Raw genomic sequence first — 22,001 nt, 5'->3', positions numbered from 1 at the left:
TACTTTTTTGGTGATGCTAACTAAAGGACTCTGATCTGTGTAAGACTGACCTGTTGAAGGACGTGTCCCCCATGGGGCCCAGTATGTCCTGCATGCAGGGGAATTCTTTACTGCTGTCGACCTCTCTGGATTCAACAAGCTGGAAGGTGCTGCGGCTCCTCTGGAGGGCTGAACTGGGATCTGCTGGGGTCCTACATGGTAGGGTGGGAACTTGTCATAAATGATTACTAATATTTATTGTGATAAATTATAGTAACTATATCTATATAGTTGTATCAATTACCTGTATTTTGGGTGTTCACTGCTGCCTCCTCTGTAGCTCAGAGTCCGGTGGGCTTTAGTCCTGCTGTTGCTTCTCTCCAGCATATTTCTGAGGTCATCTGGTCCACATGGGGAGTTACGACCCTTCTCAGTCATCTAATTCAAAATCATAAAAAATCAAGCAGTGAAACAGTGTCACAGCCAACAAGGGTCAAGAACTTCCAATTTGAGAGAAGTTACGCTGAATTGGTGACCAAATCACAGCTTGGTTTGAGTTACCCTCAGATGTGAGGCTTTGTCCTGTGCGGTGGTGGTGCTGTGACTGCGCTGCTTCCCGGTGCGTTCCCGACGCTCAAAGCGACTGACCTTCTCCAGGACAGAGAGGCTGCGTACAGGTCCCTGGCTGCCATCGCCAACGCTGCTGTTGCCATGGCTACCTGCAGAGATGACACTGTTGGGGCTAGAGCCTCGCTGGACCTCAGCAAGGGCGATCTCCAGACGGGTCAGTGGGTGTTCTCTGTCTTTGTCCTCCTCTTGGTGGTCCCAGTCACTGAGGTAACTGGGAAAAGGGGGGGGGCAGGAGAGGGGAGCAGGTGTGTGGGTAGGAAGAACCTGTCCCTGTGCGAGCCTAGGTGATGTCACTGGCTCTGAAAGAGTACTGGTCTGGTCCATTGATCTGTAGGGCGATAGGAAGAAACCATTGAGGAAAAGTACTGGAGGGAAAATCATTTCTGATATTTATTGATTTTGCCTGATACATACAAAACATACAAGCATTGAATGAGCTAAACAGCCATTAACCGTCAGGTAGCTGCTGTTATAGATAGAAATGTGTTGAAAATAGGGTATGCTATTGTGTTGTTGTGGCTGTATCTGGTTGTGGTGCCGAGTAGCATGATGTTAGTGCATGAGTTTAATGACAACAAAAAAAAAGCCTCTCCAATGTCATCCTCTCCAATGGTTAAAAGATTACAATCCTTGAGCATGCTTTTGGTTTTCTGCAAAGATATCTCAATCTGGAAGCCTCCTATGGACCACGTTGAAGTACTCTAACTAGAATTCTGACCTAAAGAAGGTGGCAGATCAATGAAGGACTCTGGTTTCAGTCACCAAAAGTAATTCCCCAATACTTTACCTTCTCCTGTCTCCCCTCGACTGGACAGGTATGCAGGGGTCCCTCCATTCTTCTGAGGATGGGGCCCTGTGTCCAGCGGCCGATTGGATGTGGGGAATATTGAAATCCTGGCTCTCTTCCTGGAACACTAAGCTGTGGGGTCTCTTGCTTGTTTGAATTTGGGACCCTTGGAAGCTTTGACCATGAGGTCCCTGGCGGGTTGTGTGTTCCTCTGATGGATCTCTAGCTGTTTTCATGTAGGGTCTGTAGAGTTCAGAGTAAGACTCTTCCTGGTAAGGCCTGATAAAGGTAGAAGACTGAGTTAGTATTATAGAATAGAATATTATAGAATCGGAAACACCAACAAATAGCATGAAGTTGTGCATTTAGCAATTATTTTATTTAAGTATGACTCTTGGGAACGAACTACACACTAAGCTACACAACTGCTACAGCTACTGGTAGGAAGTAATGACACTAAGTATAGTATTACCTGTCTGCCTGTTGTGCTCGAGGCCTGGGCTGAGTGAAGGGAGCTGTTGAAGAAGAGGGATAGGAGTACAGTAAAGAAGAAGGGTTGTTTTGGTATCCGTTTTCTGTAGCTGATATCCTTCTTTCCTCCCGTCCCTCGGTTGTTCCTTCCTCTCTCCCCTCGATGCCCTGCTGCTGCTGGGTGGGAGCAGGGTAGCCTCCCAAGGAGCCTGGCCCCTGGATAGGACCGGGTATCTTTGCATTGAGGGGCTGATGTTGGGGGACAGGGTGTATCCCTGTGGGCACAATGAGCTGGGGGCCGGGGCCTGCAGGTCCAGAGGTAGGGCCAGGACAGGAGGGGGGGCTGGGAAAGCCTCCGCCCAGCCGGGGCTTTATGGTGGGGCTGCTCTCCGGACTCTTCTCTATCACGGTGTGGAGCTGGCCCTCGGCCCCGTACGAGCATTTAGCTGCAACCAGAGGAACCGAGTCAGTGTTGTTGGGGGTCATTCAGGGGAAGAAGATAGCAGAGCTCTGTATTTGGGGCTTTTTAGCAACCTTTAATTGCTAGAGCAGATTAAAAAAGTGTACAATCATGGAGATAGAATTGATATATACCTGCACTTGATGCTACAGGGCCACTGGAGTGATGCCAGGAACCTTTCTGCAGAGACCTGAATAAAATATATAAAACACAATTCATTATAGTGGAAGTTCATTTTACACAAGTATTTTACAACAACAATTTATACTAACTGTTTTATATCATATTGTACCTTACAGGGCAATTCTATAATGTATTGTGTTATACTGGATCGTAGAGAATGGTAACATAGCGTAGCATATTGCATTGTGTTGTATTGATTTGATCCAAATGTATTTAATCATAGCATTTTATTGCAGATTCTATCTATTGTATAGTTTTATAGGATAGCAGCATATTGTTGCGAGATGTTTCTTATCGTATCATGATATCCTAATTGTATCATAGTGTAATGTGTTAATATCATTGTATCATATATTGCATTTTTACTGTACTGTAGCATAATAGGCTATGTAATGTATCTTAGAATATTTCATAATGTATTAAATTGTACAAGTAATTACAATGTCATTTACAAAGGTTGTTGTTTGTTTAACTAGTACTTTACAAACACCTGTATTTTTTACTCTACTACTTAAAGGGGACCTATCATGCAAAATGCACTTTTGTACGTCTTTTATACATGAATATGTGTCCCCGGTGTTCCAGGGAACTCACCAAGTGTCAGAAAACACAACCCTCTCTATTTTCCTCCATCTCCAAATCTCTAAAAACGGGGCTGCAACGGAGCTGAGAGAGATTTGAATTTCTCTGACGTCAGAAAAGGGGTGCTCCGCCTATATGGGCAACTCTCCACCTATCAGGGGGATGAGAGGTTGGGCCACGGCCACGGCCATTGCCCAACCTCTCATTCGCATATAGGCTGTCGGAAAGCTAAATCTCCTCCAGTCACATCTGTGTTTTTGCCTGCTCTTGCCAGGATGTCTAAGGGAGTTAAACGTTGTGCTGTTGTTGGCTGTAAGAATCGGGATAAGGGACTGCATGCAATGCCATCCCTGGAAAAAGACAAGAATCTATGGCTAGACTTCATTTTCAAGGGACATGTGCCAGAAGACTCCGGCAGATTTCTGCTTGTGTGTTCTAAACATTTTACCACGGACATGTTTATGAAGTAGATTTTTTTTCGCCGGTCAACATGTCCGTTAAAGTTTAAATCTTCTGGACAAAATTAGAAAAGTGCCGGTCAAAGGTCTTCTTTGTTATTTATTGAGCTTTAAAACAAATGAATAATGACTCTATATAATAATATAAGAATAATACACGGAGGACGGACTCTCTCTTTTCCTCCCCCTCTTCTGAGAGCCCAGCAGCTGATCTCAGAGCACGCTCCCCTCTCCTGCAGGGGGGCGTGGTCAGCTGCAGCTCATTTGCATTAAAGCTACGTCACAGAATCAGCCCTTGCAAAAACAGGGCTGGAAAAGAGCAAATAGAGCGAAATGAGGCATGGCTAAAATGCATGATCTGTTTGGTATTTTGAAAAAAAAAACTTCACAGACATGTTTTATGGCCCTACAATATATTTTTCAAATATAGCATGATAGGTCCACTTTAACTTATATCACCTGGTCAATAAAAAAAGATATATAAAAACCGCCACATTCTTAGCCCATCAGCTATGATGCACATCATTTATTAATACAAGAATAAAATAATGAGTTGATTTTACTGTAAATGAATTAATACCTATTTAACTTAAGAGACAGTGTAGCCCAGTTTCATATCTGCAGGTCTGGAAGCTTAAATGGATCTAAAACTCATTTTGGAACGTGAATGACTGAAGTTAGGGCGGACATTGTGCTCTTGAATTAAATGCTCATCACCATTGTTTTTATTAGAGTTTTGTTGGATGAGAATGGATATCCCCCTGATGTGACTGACCGTAGTGAGCGGGCGTGATCCAGACTGGACCAGGAGTTGGGTCTCTCGTGGTTCCTGATGGCTGCGTAGCTATCGCTGCGCATCGGTGGAGCTGGCGCCCCCTTCAGGTTCTCGTATGAGCTGCGGCTGGCTGAGGGGCCCCATATTGGCCCCACACTGTGTCTTTGTGATGCCGGTACACCCCCACTGCTGCTGCCACTGCTGCTGCTGCCACTGCTGCTGCCACGGTAACAGACCCCACCTAATGCACCAAGAACACAAAGAGAAGCAATGATGTAATCAGATAAGAATTAGAACATCCCAAAACTATTCCTGAAACAGGAAGTTCACCTTGTAGCTCTCGGCTGTGCCCCGGCCTCGCTTCTCCCTCGCCTCTGGATTCTCTGTTGCTTAGCAATGCGGCGGAGGTGGAGCTCAGCTGGTGTTCGTGGCCCCTCTGGACGTCATACACCGTCTGGGCGTAGCACACGTCCGCCTGCTGCATGTCTCCACCTCTTCTCTCTCTCTGAAGGACCGTCTCGAGAGAATATGAGCGCTCCGGGCTGAAGGAAGGCGTGGAGGCCAGGTACTCTGGGATGCTGGAGCTGGTGGAGAAGGAGGAGTAGGCGGAGTCTCGCTTGCTGTGCAGGTGGTCGATGCTGTTGGAGGACCTGGAACATGACGAGAGATTCCATTTAAAGTCATGACATTGAGATATCTACAGCTCTGAAGCAAATGGCTGGTGAAGCTGGACTTTGTATTTTCAGAAGGAGAACACAAAGCAACCGGTTAATTATACAAAAGCTTAATGCATCGTACTAAATAAAGCTCCCATGGTCCTTTCATTCTTTCCTGTAGTGTCTAAGGGGTGAATTGGGGAAAATGGGTTGAATAATAATGAATAAATAATTGAATAATAAGTAGTCTCTGTGATGTCATATGTTTCTGTATGGTTGTTGCTTTATGTTTTAAGGCTTAATGTGGGCGGTTCTCAAAGTTGCCATCTTGGCGTGGGGTATGTCAGTGGAGCAGCGATGACCCCCAATCATGCCCCAACATAAAACCTTTAAATAAGTATGACTGGTGATAGCTTCAACACCAACTTTAGTTACAAGAACAATGTCCCCTTAAATAATAACGTTCCTATACAGAAAAGAACATTATCAATTAAAGGGAAAGTGTTTCCTCCCAGATTATGTTGGGTTTCACCGTCCCGCATATACATTTTAATCACAGTTTGCAGAAGTCTATGTTATAAAGAAGACAGGATGGATGGATAAAACAACAATGGATTTTCACCCATGATACCAGTATTTAAGTGTGAAAAAGCAGTCAACGTTCACTTATTCTAATTTACGCCTGTAACTAAAATAAGGGGGGGGGGTGAAGGTACCTGGCAGAGGAAAGCTGGTGGCAGGAGGAGTAGGCGGGGTGGGGTCCGCTGTTTGTGTGGTGGTTCTGAGCTCCGGGGTTAAGGTGAGTGGACTGGGGGGGGTCCAGGCTGTCCATGCTGCCCCTCGAGCTGTACTGGTCCGGACTCTTCCTCAGGGAGCTGCCGCCGGAGTCGTAGCCCCCGGACAGGTCTGTGGTGGAGGCACTGACACAGAGACACAACATTTACTCTTTCAGAAGGAGACTCAGGAAAGCTCTGGCAATGGGAATGTTGCTAAATTACCACACAGACTTAAAGGTCTCCTATTATACTATTTGTAGGCATATATTATAGGTCTCAGATATATAAAAATGTATAAAAAACATGTCTATGAAGTGTTTTGCTCAAAATACCAAACAGATCACTCATTATAGCCATGCCTCATAGCCATATGATAGAGATCTCAGCCCTGATAGAGAACTGCAGGTTCGGGGTCCTTAGCTTTAAAAGAAAAAAGAGGGGGAGGGGGAGCTTGTGCCTGCTCAGAATTCGTCAGAAACTCAGCTAAATGCTGCCGTGATGAAACGCCATACCATGTTCAAAACCACATCAAGGATTACCTCTGAAACAGTATGGAGCTCAAACACTTTTTCTCTTTCAGGTTTACCACAAGGTGAGTTCCTTTTTAAATCCTGCACATACTCTCTCCAGTACAGGTTAGCTCTGAGTGTTAGCCATGCCTGCTAATGTAAACAAAGACTATATTACTTCCAAAACACGTCGTGCATTGTTTCTGATACAGCAACGTTTCTGATAGGGCCGTGGGTGTAAAGCCAGCCCACATTTTAGTAATGTCGTCATGACCGCAGCAAATCTGGATCAGCTCCGTTGTAGCCCAGTTTTTTAAGATTTGGGTACGGAGGAAAAGAGAGAGGGTTGTATTTTCTGACACAAAGGGGACACATATTTATGTATAAAAGACATAAAAAAGTGCATTTTGCATGATAAGAGACCTTTAAACTTAAACACAACTGTGCTTTGTGCTTTGAGCTCACTAAGGCCGTAACATGCTGATATTTAGCAGGTAAAAACTCCTATATTCACATAGCTCAGTTTGGCATGTTAATTACATTTTACATTCACATTAACATTTATCATCAGCGTTAGGCTGATGGGCATGTCAACACTTTTGCATATTATGGTATATATTTTTTGATAATCATCTCAATGTTAATGATAATCTGTACTGCTTTGGTAATAAAGGTTTCTGAACTGTCATCCAATAAAGCTTATTTAAAATGTAGAGTGAATTGAAATACTATTTGCTCAGAAAATACTATTAAACAGTTTTGCTTATGTTTAATTTCCTAATCCATGCAATGAATGAAATCAAGAGGGGGTCCTGCTGCAGTGTTTAGTTTAATGTGTAAATATTCATATGTACATATTCATACAGACAGGTAACAGGTTGGAACAGGGTCAGATTGGCGTCGTAAGAATTTCAATTAAATAAAAGAAAAAAGAAATTAGGAATATTTAGACATGATACTAACAAGATAAATTATGTAACCACTTGCATGTTTCAAAAGGACGAAAAGTCTGTGATTTGCTGCTGAATCTGCCGGAATTTTAATGTGTGTGTGTGTGTGTGTGTGTGTGTGTGTGTGTGTGTGTGTGTGTGTGTGTGTGTGTGTGTGTGTGTGTGTGTGTGTGTGTGTGTGTGTGTGTGTGTGTGGTGTGTGCCTGTGTGCATGTGTGTACGTCACAGTTTGACCCACCAAGTCCTTCAACCGAACACACAATGCAATTACTGGAAAGGGGACAGTCTCCGTCTTCACCAGTTTCTCTGTGTCTCCACTCTGTACTCTCTGTCTCTCTTTCTACTTTCTGTTTCCTAACTTCTGTTAAAGTAGAGCTGCAGAAAGGTCACCACAAACCTTTTATTAAAATCGCCACTTTACTAACATGACACGACATTCAACAGTGTGTGTGTGGGGAGATGTTGTCATGGGAGACCGGGAGTTGGGGGGGAAGGGCATGCCCCTTACTGCAGGCATCCACGTCAATGCCCTATCCAACAAAGACACACACACACACACACACACACACACACACACACACACACACACACACACACACACACACACACACACACACACACACACACACACACACACACACACACACACACACACACACACACACACACACACACCTCATAGGCTTTTATTTTCTCTTCACTGCTGTTTAAAATAAATAGTGATGTAATTCCTTCTGAAGCTGCTCTGCTTCACACACAACACTAAATAATGATATTTTTTAACCAACAGTAAGATGACGTCAAAGAACATTTTCTAGAAATTGTAAAAACCTTCCAAAAATGTCCTCTCTCCCCAGGAAGTTCCTTACTTTCTGAAACAGTCCTCTCTTTCCCAAAAATATCCTCACTTTCCAAAAAAAGGCCTTTTTCCAAAAAGGCCCTCTCATTCTGAAAATGTTCTTTTCCCAAAGAAGTTCAATCACATATTGTAAGGTGTAATGTAAAATCTTGTGGTCAGTGTTGGTACAAACAGATATTTTCACTTCAGAATGAAAACACAGCGTGTGCACAGACAGTCAGATGTCAAAGGTCACGTCATATCACAGACAGACAGCACCTGTGAGCTCCTCACATTGATCCGTCTGTTGACCTATGTCGCCTCAAAACATTTCAAATGGAAACACTGTGCATGTTCAGTAAAATACTAAATCATCTGGTGTGTGTAAGAGTAACCGTGATTGGCTGAGACACTGGCAAAGTCTTTAAATTCACACTGTGTTTGTGAGATCACAGTTAAACCGTGCAGTCAAGAACTTTTTTTCCTGCGAGCGACAGTAAAAACACATGGAGCACCATGGAAACTGTACCAACAAGTTAAAAAAACACGTGCAGAGATCATTCATAGGACTTTGAGCTAGGAGCTGAGATATAAGGTATAATGTGACGTGAATGTGAAAGACCATAAGCTCAAACTGTTCTTGGGGGAAAAGATCTGGGTTGCGTGGTTTTCATATTCACATCAGTGTCATTTAACGTACATTGTAGGTATAGCATATGTTGTTCTTAAAATGTGTCTTTGTTATTGAATTTAAGCAGTTTTTTGTATATTGATCTTGTGTTTTATATACAATTGTGATTTTTTTACATTATTTAGGTGGAAGCTTTAAATAATCCCAATGGGTTTTTTGCCTCTTCCTGCACTATTTATCATTTGTTATCTGTTATGTATGTGTATTTTTAAATGGTGCAAAACCATTAAATACAAAATAAAAAAGAATACAAAAGGCTGCTGTCTCTATTTTGGCACTGATTTTGACAGATTTACCTCTGGTAGCAACATAGCTACACAGCTAGCAAAGAGCTCTACCAAGGGCCCTAACGATGGATATGCATTGTCAGAGTGGTCTGTTCTAGAAATGTAGACGGACCTGGCGTGGTAGTTGTGGTGCCAGGCGCTGCTCATGGTGTCCATCCCGCCCCGGTCCACCTGCTGCGGACCCTCCCCCAGCTTTGTGGAGTGCCAGGAGTGAGGCCGAGACGCTGGCTCACTGCGTCTGTGAGAGGAAACACAGAGAGAGGGTTTGTGTACACGCACTCCTTTACTTCCAGTCCACATTCTGACGTAAAACTCAAGGAAAGTGTATGATACAGCTAGCGGGGACGAAAACCATCACACAGTCAGCCATGATGTAAACAGCTCTGTGTCATTTTCTGTTCCACCATCGGCACATGACACGAGAGAAAAGGTGAAAAAAGTACTAAATGAAAGAAAACAACAGAAGAGGAGAAATGCAAAAGAGCCATTTTCTAAAGGAATCGTGATTTTTTGGGAAGTACACATTTATTTTTATTTTTGTCAAGATTGATTAACAAATCATCCCACCCCCATATCTGTACATCTGTAGCTGAGCCAGCTGCCAGCGTTGATCATTATGTTTCAACAAAATAAGAAAACGCTGGATTTAATGGAAAAAAGACATCAGGCCAAGAAAAAAGAAGCACATCCGTTTGTCTCTGGAAAGACGAGTTGATGAGCACAGAGCTGCGACTCATGCACAGTCATGGTTTCTATTTTGATCTAGTTTGTGTCCTTTCCTTCTTGCACAGGTCCTCATTCAAAGAAAGTCTTTTTTTTTTTAAAGCTCCGCCCAGAAAAAAGACAATTTCAACATTAAAAATGTTGTCTTCACGCACGCACGCACACTTGACACTAGGGCTGTGCGATTATGGCAAAAATCATAATCACGATTATTTTGGTCAATAATTGATATCACGATTATTAAATAGGATTATTCATTGACCTTGAAAACATCCATTTATTGAACTTTTAAATACAAATAATAATTTGAACAGTATCTTTTTAACTGTTGATTTCCCTGAACGTATAATTCAACTGAAAAACCAATACAAAAATAAATAAATGATACATTTATATCTACATTTAAATAAATAATATCAAAATAATAAATACCAATAAACAAGATCAACAAATATTTTGGAGCGCACTTCAACAAGCTACTAAACATATATAAATATGATAAATACAAATACATTAGATCAAATATGTTGCAGTGCACTGTCACAACCTAGCAAAACAAAATAATCGTTTTTTTCTATTATGTTGTTTTCGTAATTGTGGCAGGCCAAAATCGTAATTGCGATTAAAATACGATTAATTGCACAGTCCTACTTGACACACTGTTTTCTGTAAATCCAGACTCAATATGTCCTGAATTTTGTCTTGATAAATTATGTATAATGCCAGTTCACAGAGAAACATTCCTATCATCCATGTCATATTCTCCATTCTGTTCGTTTCAGTTCCTCTTTTTCTTCAGTAAATGTTTTGCCATTGTTAAGCTACTGTCACTGAAACTCAACACTGCAAATAGTTCACATTGACAGCTCTCATGTGGCTCAAAGGGCAACATGACTGCTTCTCTGATTGACGTTTAATGTAAATTGGGTGTTTGAGAAGAGTTGAATTTACCTTGATGATAATCCAAAGAGAAATACAATATTTGACCTCTGTAACAGTAATGTAATGTCAAAATGTGAAGTGAAAAGTACTGTATGTGAATGCCGCACATTGTGAAAAATATAAAGCAGCGGCCTCGCTGGCGCTGATATTCATTAAATTGGTACATTTTTGTGTTTAGTTCAAATAAGAATATTTATGACCTCACCATCATTATTTGAATGTGTTGTGATAAGAGAGACGTTGAATTGCATGGTGGTTCCCTCGTCTGATGTGAAATGTTCTGTATTTATCCACACAGATAAACAGGAAGAGATTGTATCTGAGTAAGTAGGAGACAGAGACATGAAAGCCTGCATGTCTGCGGACAGCAGGAACCTGGGTACAGCCGGACGTGACTGGAATACCTCGACAAGTTATCATGGCTGTGACACGTGTGCAGATATTCACCCTCTCTGGGGACTGGCCTGAAGACAGTGTGGTAACATTTGAGTTTTACCACAGAGTTTTAAATCAAAATATCATTTTTGAAACCTGGACGTCACTGACATGTCCTGACGCTGCATTCACAAGCAACCAGGGTCCAAAACATAGATATCCTTTCGGAGTCCTTATGTCATGTCTGAGTAATGAATGTCACATCCTGTCATAAATGTTTTGGCATATCAAAGTTAAAAATGTAGTTTGTTGTCCTAAATACATATATCTTTCCAGTTATAATAAACCCCCGGTTTACTTTACATGTCTTCCATTAACTGACCCCCCACCCAAACTGTGTCTAGCCACACTCTGCTTTAGATCCTTTCTGTTTTAAAGATTGTAAAAAACCAGAAGAGGGTCAGGTAGTTGTTTTAGTTTGTGCTACAATATAAGTCCAGAATATTCAGTGTGCAAATTTGTCAAAATGAAAAGGTTAGGACTAAAGTCAGACTCCATTTCTCCAGCAACCATTATAATTAGTTTGATCCAAGCCAACAGTTATGGATTGAGTTACAAAGAGATCCTCAAACAGTTTTCTTTCTTGCACAAATACTAAAGCATAATGCACCAGTCTATTGTTAACTTACTTCTGAGTATTTATTATGTAAAATCTCTTTCTGCAAAACTTTTCTTGAACAGATCAAAGCTAATCCAGGCTTCCAACTTGTCTAAATGTCTTCTGTGTTTCTGACTAAACTCAGCATGTGCCCTGTGTTACCTGGAGGTGAACCGCAAGACCCTGGAGATGAGGCCGGTGGCCAGGACGCTGACGTTGGCCTCTGACGGGGATCGGCAGAGCGCCCCGTCAGACCGGCCCAGCTCTGCTTTCTTCTGCTTTTTCCGGAGCTTCCTGCGGTAGAACGCCTCCAGCAGTTCCATGGCTACAATTCAAATGACTCTTCTCTCCTGCTTTCTTCTTAGCTGTACTCTTCCTGTCAAATTGGTTCGTCTTCTTTTAGAAAATCCCAGAAAGTCCCATTTCCACACCCTTGAAGTGGGACTGTTTGTTTGATGTTTCCTTCTAGAAAGCTACAAGAAAATATATGTTGTCTATGTCAACTGCACCAACCCAACAGCTAACATGATCTCCTGTGTAGAAGAGTACTTCCAAAAACGTCTTGTTCTCTCATGAAATTAGAATACTTGGATGCATAGCCCACTACACAACTTGGACCTTTATTTTCTTTTTTGCGATATCTTTTCTTACCTTTGTGCTGTACTTTTCCTCTTTTAAACTTTAACCTAAGATACCCTACCTGCTTCTTCTCTGCTTTAACTCAATCAACTGTATATGTAATACACACAAACACCTCTCTCCTTGTTAAATGTGTCCCACATGCTGCAGTCCACTGTCAGTCAATCCTTTGAAAAATGTGCAACCCAGACAAGAAGAATTGCCTTTTTACTGGATGTTCTATCTTCAGCTATTCCTCATGTCCATCAAAACTCCATTGCAGAGACTCTGCACTGCTGATCCGTCTCCACTGTACTCTGATCTGTCTTGTTGCTGTCGCTCCAGTCTAGGGCTGCCTGGTCAAGTCGCATTGCATTGGTCCCTGAGCTCGTTAAGCAAACGGAGCAATTAGAAGTCATTAGGCTGTATGATAAAAGCATAAAGTAAACATCCTTGGACTGGCTTGTTCTGGATGGTAGCTGTTGATACAGTGTGTGAGCGAGGGACATTCAGAGTCTGAAGAGAGAGAGAGGGAGGACGGCTACAAGATAGTGAGAAAGAAGGAGTAGCAAGAAAGGGAGGGGAGATGGAGGGAGATAAGAGTTGTTAGGGAGAAGATACTGTGGAATGAAGCAACTGAAAGATTTTCAGAGACATCATGCGGAAATAGGGAGAGAGGTAAAGGAATGGGAAGAGAGGGAAGACAGGAGGACGAGAGAAATGGAAATCCACAATATCTTCTTTCCTGTCTAACAGTCTAAAAATAAAAATAAAACAGAGAATAACTTGAGGAAGTGCAAGTGCAAAGAGAGATAGTTTGTGAACACAGAGGACAGCTGAGCAGAGCCGCGGGGGGGAACATGTCCCATGATGCAGCGTGTGCTCCACACTGAACAATGAACTGACTCTTATTGATTGTTAGATTATCACTGCAAGACTGGAGTCCAAAACACAAAAACAAACATGATGTCAGAAGATAGGAATCACTGACCAGTAGTGGGGAAATGCAGCAAATGACTGTCTTTGTTAATGGTTCCTTAATTTGAAAAGTGATTATTTGGAAGGATATTTCCCTTCAATCCAACTTGACAACTATCAGATGGATGGCCAGGACATTTGCTACAGACACACTAGAAAGTCAATGCTAGTGACTTTGATGATACTCAAGCTTTCCTCTGGCGGCATCAGGTCAAAGTTTCAATACGTCCAATATAACGAATGACATTCCCATCATCCTTAGTTGACTTGTATGTGCTAACTAGCTAATGCTAGTAAGTTGACAAGCTTAAAAGAGCTGTAGCTAGCATGTAGCTCAGAGCATCGCCTAGTTCTGCTTGCCTGTTATGGAATCTTCATTTTGTTTCAATATTAAAAACGAGCTGAAACCGGTAACCTTTAAAAACTAAAATGACTAAATGTTTTCTGTCCTCGTGGTGAAACAGTCCCTACTCAAAGACCTCTGGTAACTTCTCAAGGATCTCTGGAAATCACTCTCGACTCCACTTTCCTTAAGGAATATTTTCATCTCTTCCACAACCCACTGAAGGACTCGATGCTTCCTCGAGAACATCTTTCATTCACAAACGGTAAAGGAGTCTGTGAGGACAACTATGATTTATTCTAGGACTACTGAACCTTCCTGGGGAGATCTCAAGGTCCCTGGAATCAACGCAAAAACCCTAAGCTTTCTCGAAGACCAGTGCATTTTCTCGTAATGTCTTTGGACCTCTGTTACAACATCTGGTAGCCTTTTAAGGAACCCAGCATCTCTCCTGGGACCACTAAAGCCTCCTCAAAGACAGGTGGACCACCAGGACCCCTTTGAGTAGGACTAAAGCTGAGACTGCATATATCAGTCAATACTCATGCGTGTCTGTTCCAAACTAATATCAGTTCATCTGTTCTCATGTTTTTGGTTGTGACCATCCTGTCATCAGACAGAGAAGAAGAAACTGCTGCAGGATAAATGTGAGATGTAGCTCCTTCTAGTTCTTCAACAGGCACCCATGTTTCATGGCACTCAAATCAGTGAATTCCTGAATGTGTCATGGTGTGTGTGTGTGTGTGTGTGTGTGTGTGTGTGTGTGTGTGTGTGTGTGTGTGTGTGTGTGTGTGTGTGTGGTGTGTGTGTGTGTGTATGTGTGTGTGTGTGTGTGTGTGTGTGTGTGTGTGTGTGTGTGTGTGTGTGTGTGTGTGTGTGTGTGTGCGTGTGTGTGTGTGTGTGTGTGTTAGTGTGTTAGTGCAGGGTGTGTGTGCAGGGTGTGTCTCTATGAACAGGGACCTTATCTGTTGCCGTGGGAAACTGTTCCTCAAGAATAATAATCGCTTAGATCTACTCTGAACCAAAATGGGAGAGAGTAGGTGGGCTACAGTGGATACTGGGGACACTCCACATGTTTGTGAAACTATGCCAATAGCTTTCCTGTGCGTAAAATATATATGGAAATGCTGTGTCTATGAAGGAAATGTATCGTTACTAATCCTGTTTTTTGATAGGCTGGCAACAAAGTTCTAGTCAACAATTGAACCACTGCTACACTTGGCACTGAAACTGCAAGAAACCAAACAACAGTTATTGATCATTATTGGACATTATTGATCCTTCATACCATGTTACCAGGGGATATTGTAGGCTAGGTACAGCATGGGAGTGCCGTAGGGGGTCTAGGCACCACCTAGACCAGGGGTAGGCAACCCGTGGCTCTAGAACCAGATAGTGCTCATCAGCCCCTATGCCGTTTCTTCCTGTACCTTTGACAAAAATAACTTTGACATAAATAAGAGCTATTTTTCCAGTGGACAGCTAAAATATGCCTCACATCCCACTACGTCTATGGGGGAGGCTAATCCTACATTTTACGAAAACTAACCATAAATAAATCCAGAAAGATAAGTTACAGCAATGCTGGGTTACCTATGCTTGATACTGTATATTGGGATAAATTAGCAAACCACAAAAGTGTAATTTTGAAAGACATTTCCAGGTAAAAATAGCAATAGACTTTCAACATGTTTCTGCGTTGTCGATATATAAGTTTGCAGATGCTACAAACTAGTTATTGCATATAGTATACAACTTGAGAATCTGTGTTGTCAAATATGTCTTGGGCTCCAGACATATTTAATTTTGTGGCAAAGGGGGCAAAATGTCTTTTTTGACAGTGAAGGTTGCTGGACCATGACCTAGACAGGCCAGATGATGCCTGGCTGAGGAAGGACACGTCAGGCGACAGGAAAGCAGCAGGTTGTAGAGGAAACTCAGAAAGGCTGATAGATGTGCCGGAGCGTTCTGTACGCGTGCTGCCGGAAGTGTCCGACAGCTAACTAACAGAGCCCAGCTGTGCGTGTGTGAGGGAGTGTGATGGTACTGCGCATGCATGTGTTTTGTGCAATTACACAATGAAGTCGTTTTAGAAAAATGTGATGATTCAACTAAAGAAACATGTTAGGAGAGGAAAGGAGAGATTCATAGAAAGGAGAGGAGGAGAAAGAAGAAAAGAGAGAGATTAAGGACAGATGAGAAGGACAACACAGGAAAAGAGATGATAGGATTGAACAAGGTGCAAAGAGCAAGGTAGGACAGGAAAGGAGAAAAGAGGAGAGGAAAGAAGGAGTCAGATAAACACAGTGTCCTCTCAAAATGAACACTCAGCCTCATGGGGCTCTGAGAGCCCACTTCCTGCCCACTCAACCCCCTACTCTCTCTTTTTGTATCTGATAGCCACCCAGAGCCCAGGGGATTGTGGGTGGAAAGAGCCAGAGCTTCATTAGCATACATTTGAACGACTCTGTTGTTCCAATCACCTGAAAACATGTTGCTGCTTAAAGGCACTTCAGCAGGAAGCTGAGGAATACCTTTAAACCTGACGTTCAATAGAACTGTCACCCTTCCAACATAAAAGTATTCTAAATATCATGGAGCTGTGAGTTTTCCAGATCACAAGACCATGTATCTGTAACTTCACAGTTCCAAATATTTCAGGTATTTGAACTACTTTGAGCAATGAGAACATCTCCTGGTGGAGGTAAACGGTACTCTATCCCCCCCCCTCCCAGTGAGCTGTGGTGTTCCACAAGGAAGCATATTAGGTCCGTTACTGTTCCTAATTTATGCAAATGACATGTCATCAGCATGTAACTGCAACTTGTTCCTGTTCGCGGACGACTCAGCCCTGCTGGTCTCTGACAGGAGCAGATTGCAGGTTGAAAAAACCCTCAGCTCCGAGCTCGGCAGAATCTGCAACTGGCTCGCCGATAATAAATTATCATTACACCTGGGTAAAACAGAGTCCATTCTCTTCGGTTCGAAACATAATCTCAGCAAATCCGACGACTTCTCAGTTGCAGTGGGTGACATTATTGTCACTAGTAAGAAGGAAATTACATACCTAGGATCTATTCTTGAGGCAAACCTCTCCTGTGACAAAATGGCATCCAATGTAATAAAAAATGTCAATCAAAGAACTAGATTCCTATACCGGATCTCCTCTCTGGTAAACAAAAGCACCCTGAAAACTCTGGCAGGAGCACTCATTCAAGGGTACTATGACTATGCTTGCACGTCATGGTACCATAGCACCTCCAAGGCGCTAAAAATAAAACTTCAAACATCGCAAAATAAACTGGTCAGACTACTGCTTGACCTTTCATCTAGAACCCACCTCACCTCTGCCCACTTTGACAACCTATATGGCTTAGAGTAGACGACAGAGTACAGCTACTTGCAATGGGCCTGGTCTACAAGATCCACTACACCTCTATGGTACCCATGTACATGTCAAAATTCTTCCCAAAGGTCAAGGAATACCATGATCATAACACCAGAGGGAGCTCCACAAATCATGTAAAACCCAGATTTGGCACAAAAAAGGGGGAATACACGTTTCGCAATTCTGCCACATCAAGGTGGAACGCTCTTCCCACAACGGTAAAGGAAAGTAAAACTATACTTACCTTCAAAACCTCTCTTAAAGAGCACCTTCGGGGGAGAGCATTGCAAAACTGGCCCCGGTAATGGTACAAATCTCAACCTGTCGTACAATGGACAGCTTCCCCCCCCCATCTATGTATATACTCGCATTTTAGACTCTGTTACTAACTGTATATCTGTAGACTTGGTATGTCTTAAATGTCCGGTTAGGATGTATTAGAACGAAATCTAAAATGAAAATTGTAAATAAGCCATCTGTATGTAAAAAACCACCTGTATGTAAATTGTAAATAAGTCATCTGTATGTCAAATATGTCTTATATGTCTTAAATGATATGATGAATTGGAAATGGGGGACCCTGATGTAAACAAGACGAAAGTCTTTCTCTGGTCTGCATCCCCTTAACAATTGTATGTTTTGAGCTGTACTGTACTGTACCCAATATACAAGCTGTTAATACACTTTTCAATCAATCAATCAATCAATCCTACTTAAGGTTTTAGAAAGAAAAAGAAAACAGGGTACAAGTCTGTAGTGACACTAGCACCCTCCAGAGGCTGAGCTGTTCATCACACACACACACACACACACACACACACACACACACACACACACACACACACACACACACACACACACACACACACACACACACAACACACACCACACACACACACACACACACACACACACACACACAAAGTGTGTTGGCCCTTTCTTGTTCATATGTTTAATTATATCACAGCTTGTTGTCAGATATAATAAGGGGAGGGACCACTTTGAGTGACAGGTGGGTGCCATCTAATGTCGCTAGCTGCTTGCTGTCTGCCCATCTCATTTAACAGATGATACCCATTTTAGATTATCTGGAGTTAGATGCTGGTGATCCTCTCCCATATTTAAACTGTCATCTGTCCAAGAAATGTGGAAATGCTAAATAATAGAACAAAAATAATAGTACATTTTTATACAGTTCCAATTGCACTGCTGCACATGTTGACAGAGACGTTTCAAACACAGGAACCCCACAAGGCTGTGTGCTTAGTCCCATGCTCTTCACACTCTTTACCAACGACTGCACCCCCATCCACACCTCCAACTAGTCAAATTTGCAGACGACACCACAGTAGTCGGTCTTATTACAGACAATAAGGAGACAGCCTACAGGCTCGAGGTGAAACATCTGAGGGACTGGTGTAAGGAGCACAACCTTGTCCTTAACACCTCCAAAACTAAGGAGCTCATTGTTGATTTCAGGAGGACAAAAAAGGAAGTTCATCTTCCCCTCCACATCCGTGGAGAAGCAGTGGAGAGCGTGGAGGACCTACGGTTCCTTGGAGTCAACATCTCCAATAATTTAACATGGACCTCAAACACCTCAAACCTGGTGAAAAAGGCACAGCAGAGACTGTTTTTCCTGAGGAAACTGAGACAGGCCAGGCTTCCACAAAAACTGATGGTAAACTTCTATCGGTCGACTATTGAAAGCACCCTGACCAGCTGCATAACTGTGTGGTACACCAGCTGCACAGCCGCAGAGCGGAAGGACCTGCAACGGGTGGTGAAGGCTGCTCAGCGCATCGTTGGGACTGAGCTGCCCAACCTTGACAACATCTACAAAAGTCGACTGCAGAAGAAAGCCAGCAGTATCATCAGAGACATCACACACCCCGGCCACTCACTGTTCGAACCGCTGCCGTCCGGCAGATGGTTCAGGTCAATAAAGTCACGCACCAACAGACTGAAGAACAGCTTCTTTCCCAGAGCTGTGGCCTCCATCCCTCCCATCCCTGTCCAACCACAAAACTCACTATAACTTTGAACATGCACACATACAAACACACTACCTCCCATCAAAGACTGCAGCCAAAAATATCATATGTTATTTATTTGTATATTTATTAAGTATCAAACAGATATTTTTTGTAACTATTTATATTTAAACATTGTAGTTTTTCTTTATTAAATCATCTTTAAAAATGTATTTTAACATTCTGGTAAATTGCATTTAAGTGATGACCCTGATTATTGCTACTATCTCTGCTTCATCACTGCTTTTATGGATGTGTTCTTATTTATGTACTGCAGTGAGAGATGCCAACTGAATTTCGTTACACTGATGTGTGATGACAATAAAGATATTCTATATTCTATATTCTATTCTATTCTAAAACAGGCTTTTTCCTCCTTCTTTTCTAGAGAAAATGTTCCAGTCCACAAAAGCACGGTTTTCCCTGTAGCTGTGACCTCTGTAGTACGTTCGCCAACATAGTGGGTATTAACTATACTTTTATGCGTAAACATGTAAACCCTCCTGTTAGCGAGGTTAGAAGGAGCACCACACTGTCCATGTCCACTGTCTGCACCAAATATTGGCTTATTTGCGCCGCTTCTAAAAGTGAATAACAGATCACACTCTGAAGTTTCAAGTTACCTGTCTACAGGCCATCGTCTGAAGATATGTACCTGAAAGGAGTTCAACAGATGCACCGTTTTCACACACCTAAAACACTGTTCTGGTGTGATATTTAAATAATGAAATGTCGGTACTATGTCATACACATAATATACTATTGTGTAAATAACCTGATGTCTTTTAAATCATTTACTTACTTTGCTTTCCCTGTTTTGATTCTTATCCCAGCTTCGATCATATTCAGGTCAATATTTGGATGGAACATCACTTTTCGGTTACTGGTGATATCCCTATAGTACATAAATGATTCTTGGACAGTGACAAAATCACAAACTAAAGCAAACTAACAAACAGCTGAACTGAGCAGCTAATAGAGACACAGGAGGTGGTTACCATAGCAACTTATCAGACTGCTCGCACAGTTTGTTTTCCTTTCCGAACCCTGAGTCACAAACACACAACAGGACAATGATGAATCCTCTGCCGAGACACACAAAGGAAGCACCGACAGGACATGCTAACCCAGAGATGATGACCTCTTCAGCTGACCGCACTAAACCTGTCCCTTATCTGACATCACTTCCTGTTTTAACCAGTACAATAAGGTTAGAAAAATAAGGAGATTTATATATGACAGAAGAAACTGTTATCAGCTTCCAGACAGGAGTTGTCTCACATGGGCCGTCCCTCTCTCTTCAAATAACTTTTTTTAAATGTATTATAATTGGCATTTATTATTTGTATTTACATTTCGTTTAAGTTCAACACTACAAGAGGAGAGATTTTAAAGATGAGAACTACGGTGGCTGACAGGTGCAAACGCTCTACAGCAGCCCAAAACATTTCCATTCAGAAAAACAGATTGCACTTAAAAATGCACAAATGTGCCCAAACACATGCAAATGAAAAAAGATATTCACCAACTTAACAACACATGTGCAGCATTTAGAAGACATTCACCAGCTTGACAAAACATATGCAGCATTTACTAAAAGCGCTGCTTAAACCAAACGCTGATGTTCAGGGATGATGAAGTTGGCCAACTGTAACTGTGTCACTGGAAACGTACCTAAAATGTTTAATCGGCTTATTTTAACGATGTGATCACATGACTCCTTCTGATATTACTGCAGATCTGCTGTAAGCTAGCTAGTGTAAGCATTGGGTTGAGAGGTCATGTGTTGTGAGCATGCGCAGTCTGTCCTGGAGTGGTGAAGGAGAGTGTGGTGTGACCCGTATGAAGTCGGGGATTTGGTGTGGTTAAATGATCCCACTGAGAGCCGCCGTAAGCTGGCTCCCCACTGGAAGGGGCCTTATCTGGTGCAGAGGCGAATGGATAGGGGTGATGAAGTGGGGGTGACGTACCAACTAAGTAGCCCGTTTGGGGATGAAGCCTCTCTCCAAACTGTTCATTACGACAGACTACGGCGATACAACCTGCCGGTAGCCTTTCCCTTGGAGGGACCATCAAGGTCTCTCTTAAACCTTTCTCAGCCTCTTCCGTTGCAAGATGCAGTTACAGAGCTCTGGACGCTTGAGGTTTTCCGATGGAGAAAGTGACTGTGATCTTGGGCCGGGTTCTGGGGCTGGTGATTCCCCTGAGCTCGAACAAGCCGCACCGACGGTGTCCCGGGCTGGGAGGTTAGCGCGGCCTCCTGTCCGCTTTATGGACTTTGTTATGGGCTGAATGACTGGTGTTTACATGCTTGTGTGATTATTTTCTCCTGTGTATTCTATGCTGCATAATTGTGTTTTTTTCATGTTTCAAGTGTGCAGGACAGGGGAATGGGTTATGTCATACCTAGTTGATGTTTTATTTGGGCTGTGGATGTGTTTTGTTGTCATTGTTTTTATTCAAAAAAAATGTTTTCGTCAAATGTACATCATGCTTGCATGTATTATTCTGCAGGGTATTGTGTAGTTTTGTTATGTTTTGGGTTTTTTTCGTGGTTGTGTATTGTTTTTTAATGTTTTGTTGTGTTCTCACCATGTGTGTGGAAATGGGGACATTTCTTTCAGGAAGGGGGGACGCATGTAAGCATTGGGTTGAGAGGTCATGTGTTGTGAGCATGCGCAGTCTGTCCTGGAGTGGTGAAGGAGAGTGTGGTGTGACTCGACGAGAATAAACGGAGGCGCTATCTGTGACGCTCCAAAAAGTACTAAGTTCCTGAGTTTTTGTTACACAGAAGTATTCTTGAAGCCTTAACACCTCGGACGTTACACTAGCTAACGTAGCTAACCTAGTCATTTCAGATATACTGACAAACACTTACAGTCATGAGACAGACTAACTCTGCAACAGAGAA

General features: G+C 42.5%; 1 protein-coding gene across 6 annotated transcripts in view; it reads right to left on the bottom strand.

Annotated features, from left to right (window-relative positions):
• shroom3 (shroom family member 3) overlaps positions 1 to 22,001 on the bottom strand; it is a 64,074-nt gene that overhangs the window by 17,571 nt on the left and 24,502 nt on the right. For 4 of the 6 annotated variants that reach the window (XM_034133145.1, XM_034133143.1, XM_034133146.1 and 1 more), the window contains 10 exons: positions 9,145 to 9,270; positions 5,698 to 5,901; positions 4,656 to 4,975; positions 4,326 to 4,566; positions 2,462 to 2,517; positions 1,869 to 2,313; positions 1,397 to 1,675; positions 541 to 937; positions 284 to 417; positions 51 to 191 (listed from right to left, as the gene is read on the bottom strand). In XM_034133145.1, the coding sequence (XP_033989036.1) occupies positions 51 to 191; positions 284 to 417; positions 541 to 937; positions 1,397 to 1,675; positions 1,869 to 2,313; positions 2,462 to 2,517; positions 4,326 to 4,566; positions 4,656 to 4,975; positions 5,698 to 5,901; positions 9,145 to 9,270 (2,343 nt within the window). Of the gene's footprint in view, positions 1 to 50; positions 192 to 283; positions 418 to 540; positions 938 to 1,396; positions 1,676 to 1,868; positions 2,314 to 2,461; positions 2,518 to 4,325; positions 4,567 to 4,655; positions 4,976 to 5,697; positions 5,902 to 9,144; positions 9,271 to 11,892; positions 12,693 to 22,001 lie in introns of those variants that run through there. The other 2 variants (XM_034133148.1, XM_034133147.1) reach the window with 2 other exon arrangements.

The sequence above is a fragment of the Trematomus bernacchii genome, unplaced genomic scaffold, assembly GCF_902827165.1.
Source record: "Trematomus bernacchii unplaced genomic scaffold, fTreBer1.1, whole genome shotgun sequence".
In the NCBI taxonomy this organism is placed as follows: Eukaryota; Metazoa; Chordata; class Actinopteri; order Perciformes; family Nototheniidae; genus Trematomus; species Trematomus bernacchii.
The sequence above is the reverse complement of the archived record's forward strand: the minus strand, read 5'-3'. Positions and strand labels throughout refer to the sequence as shown.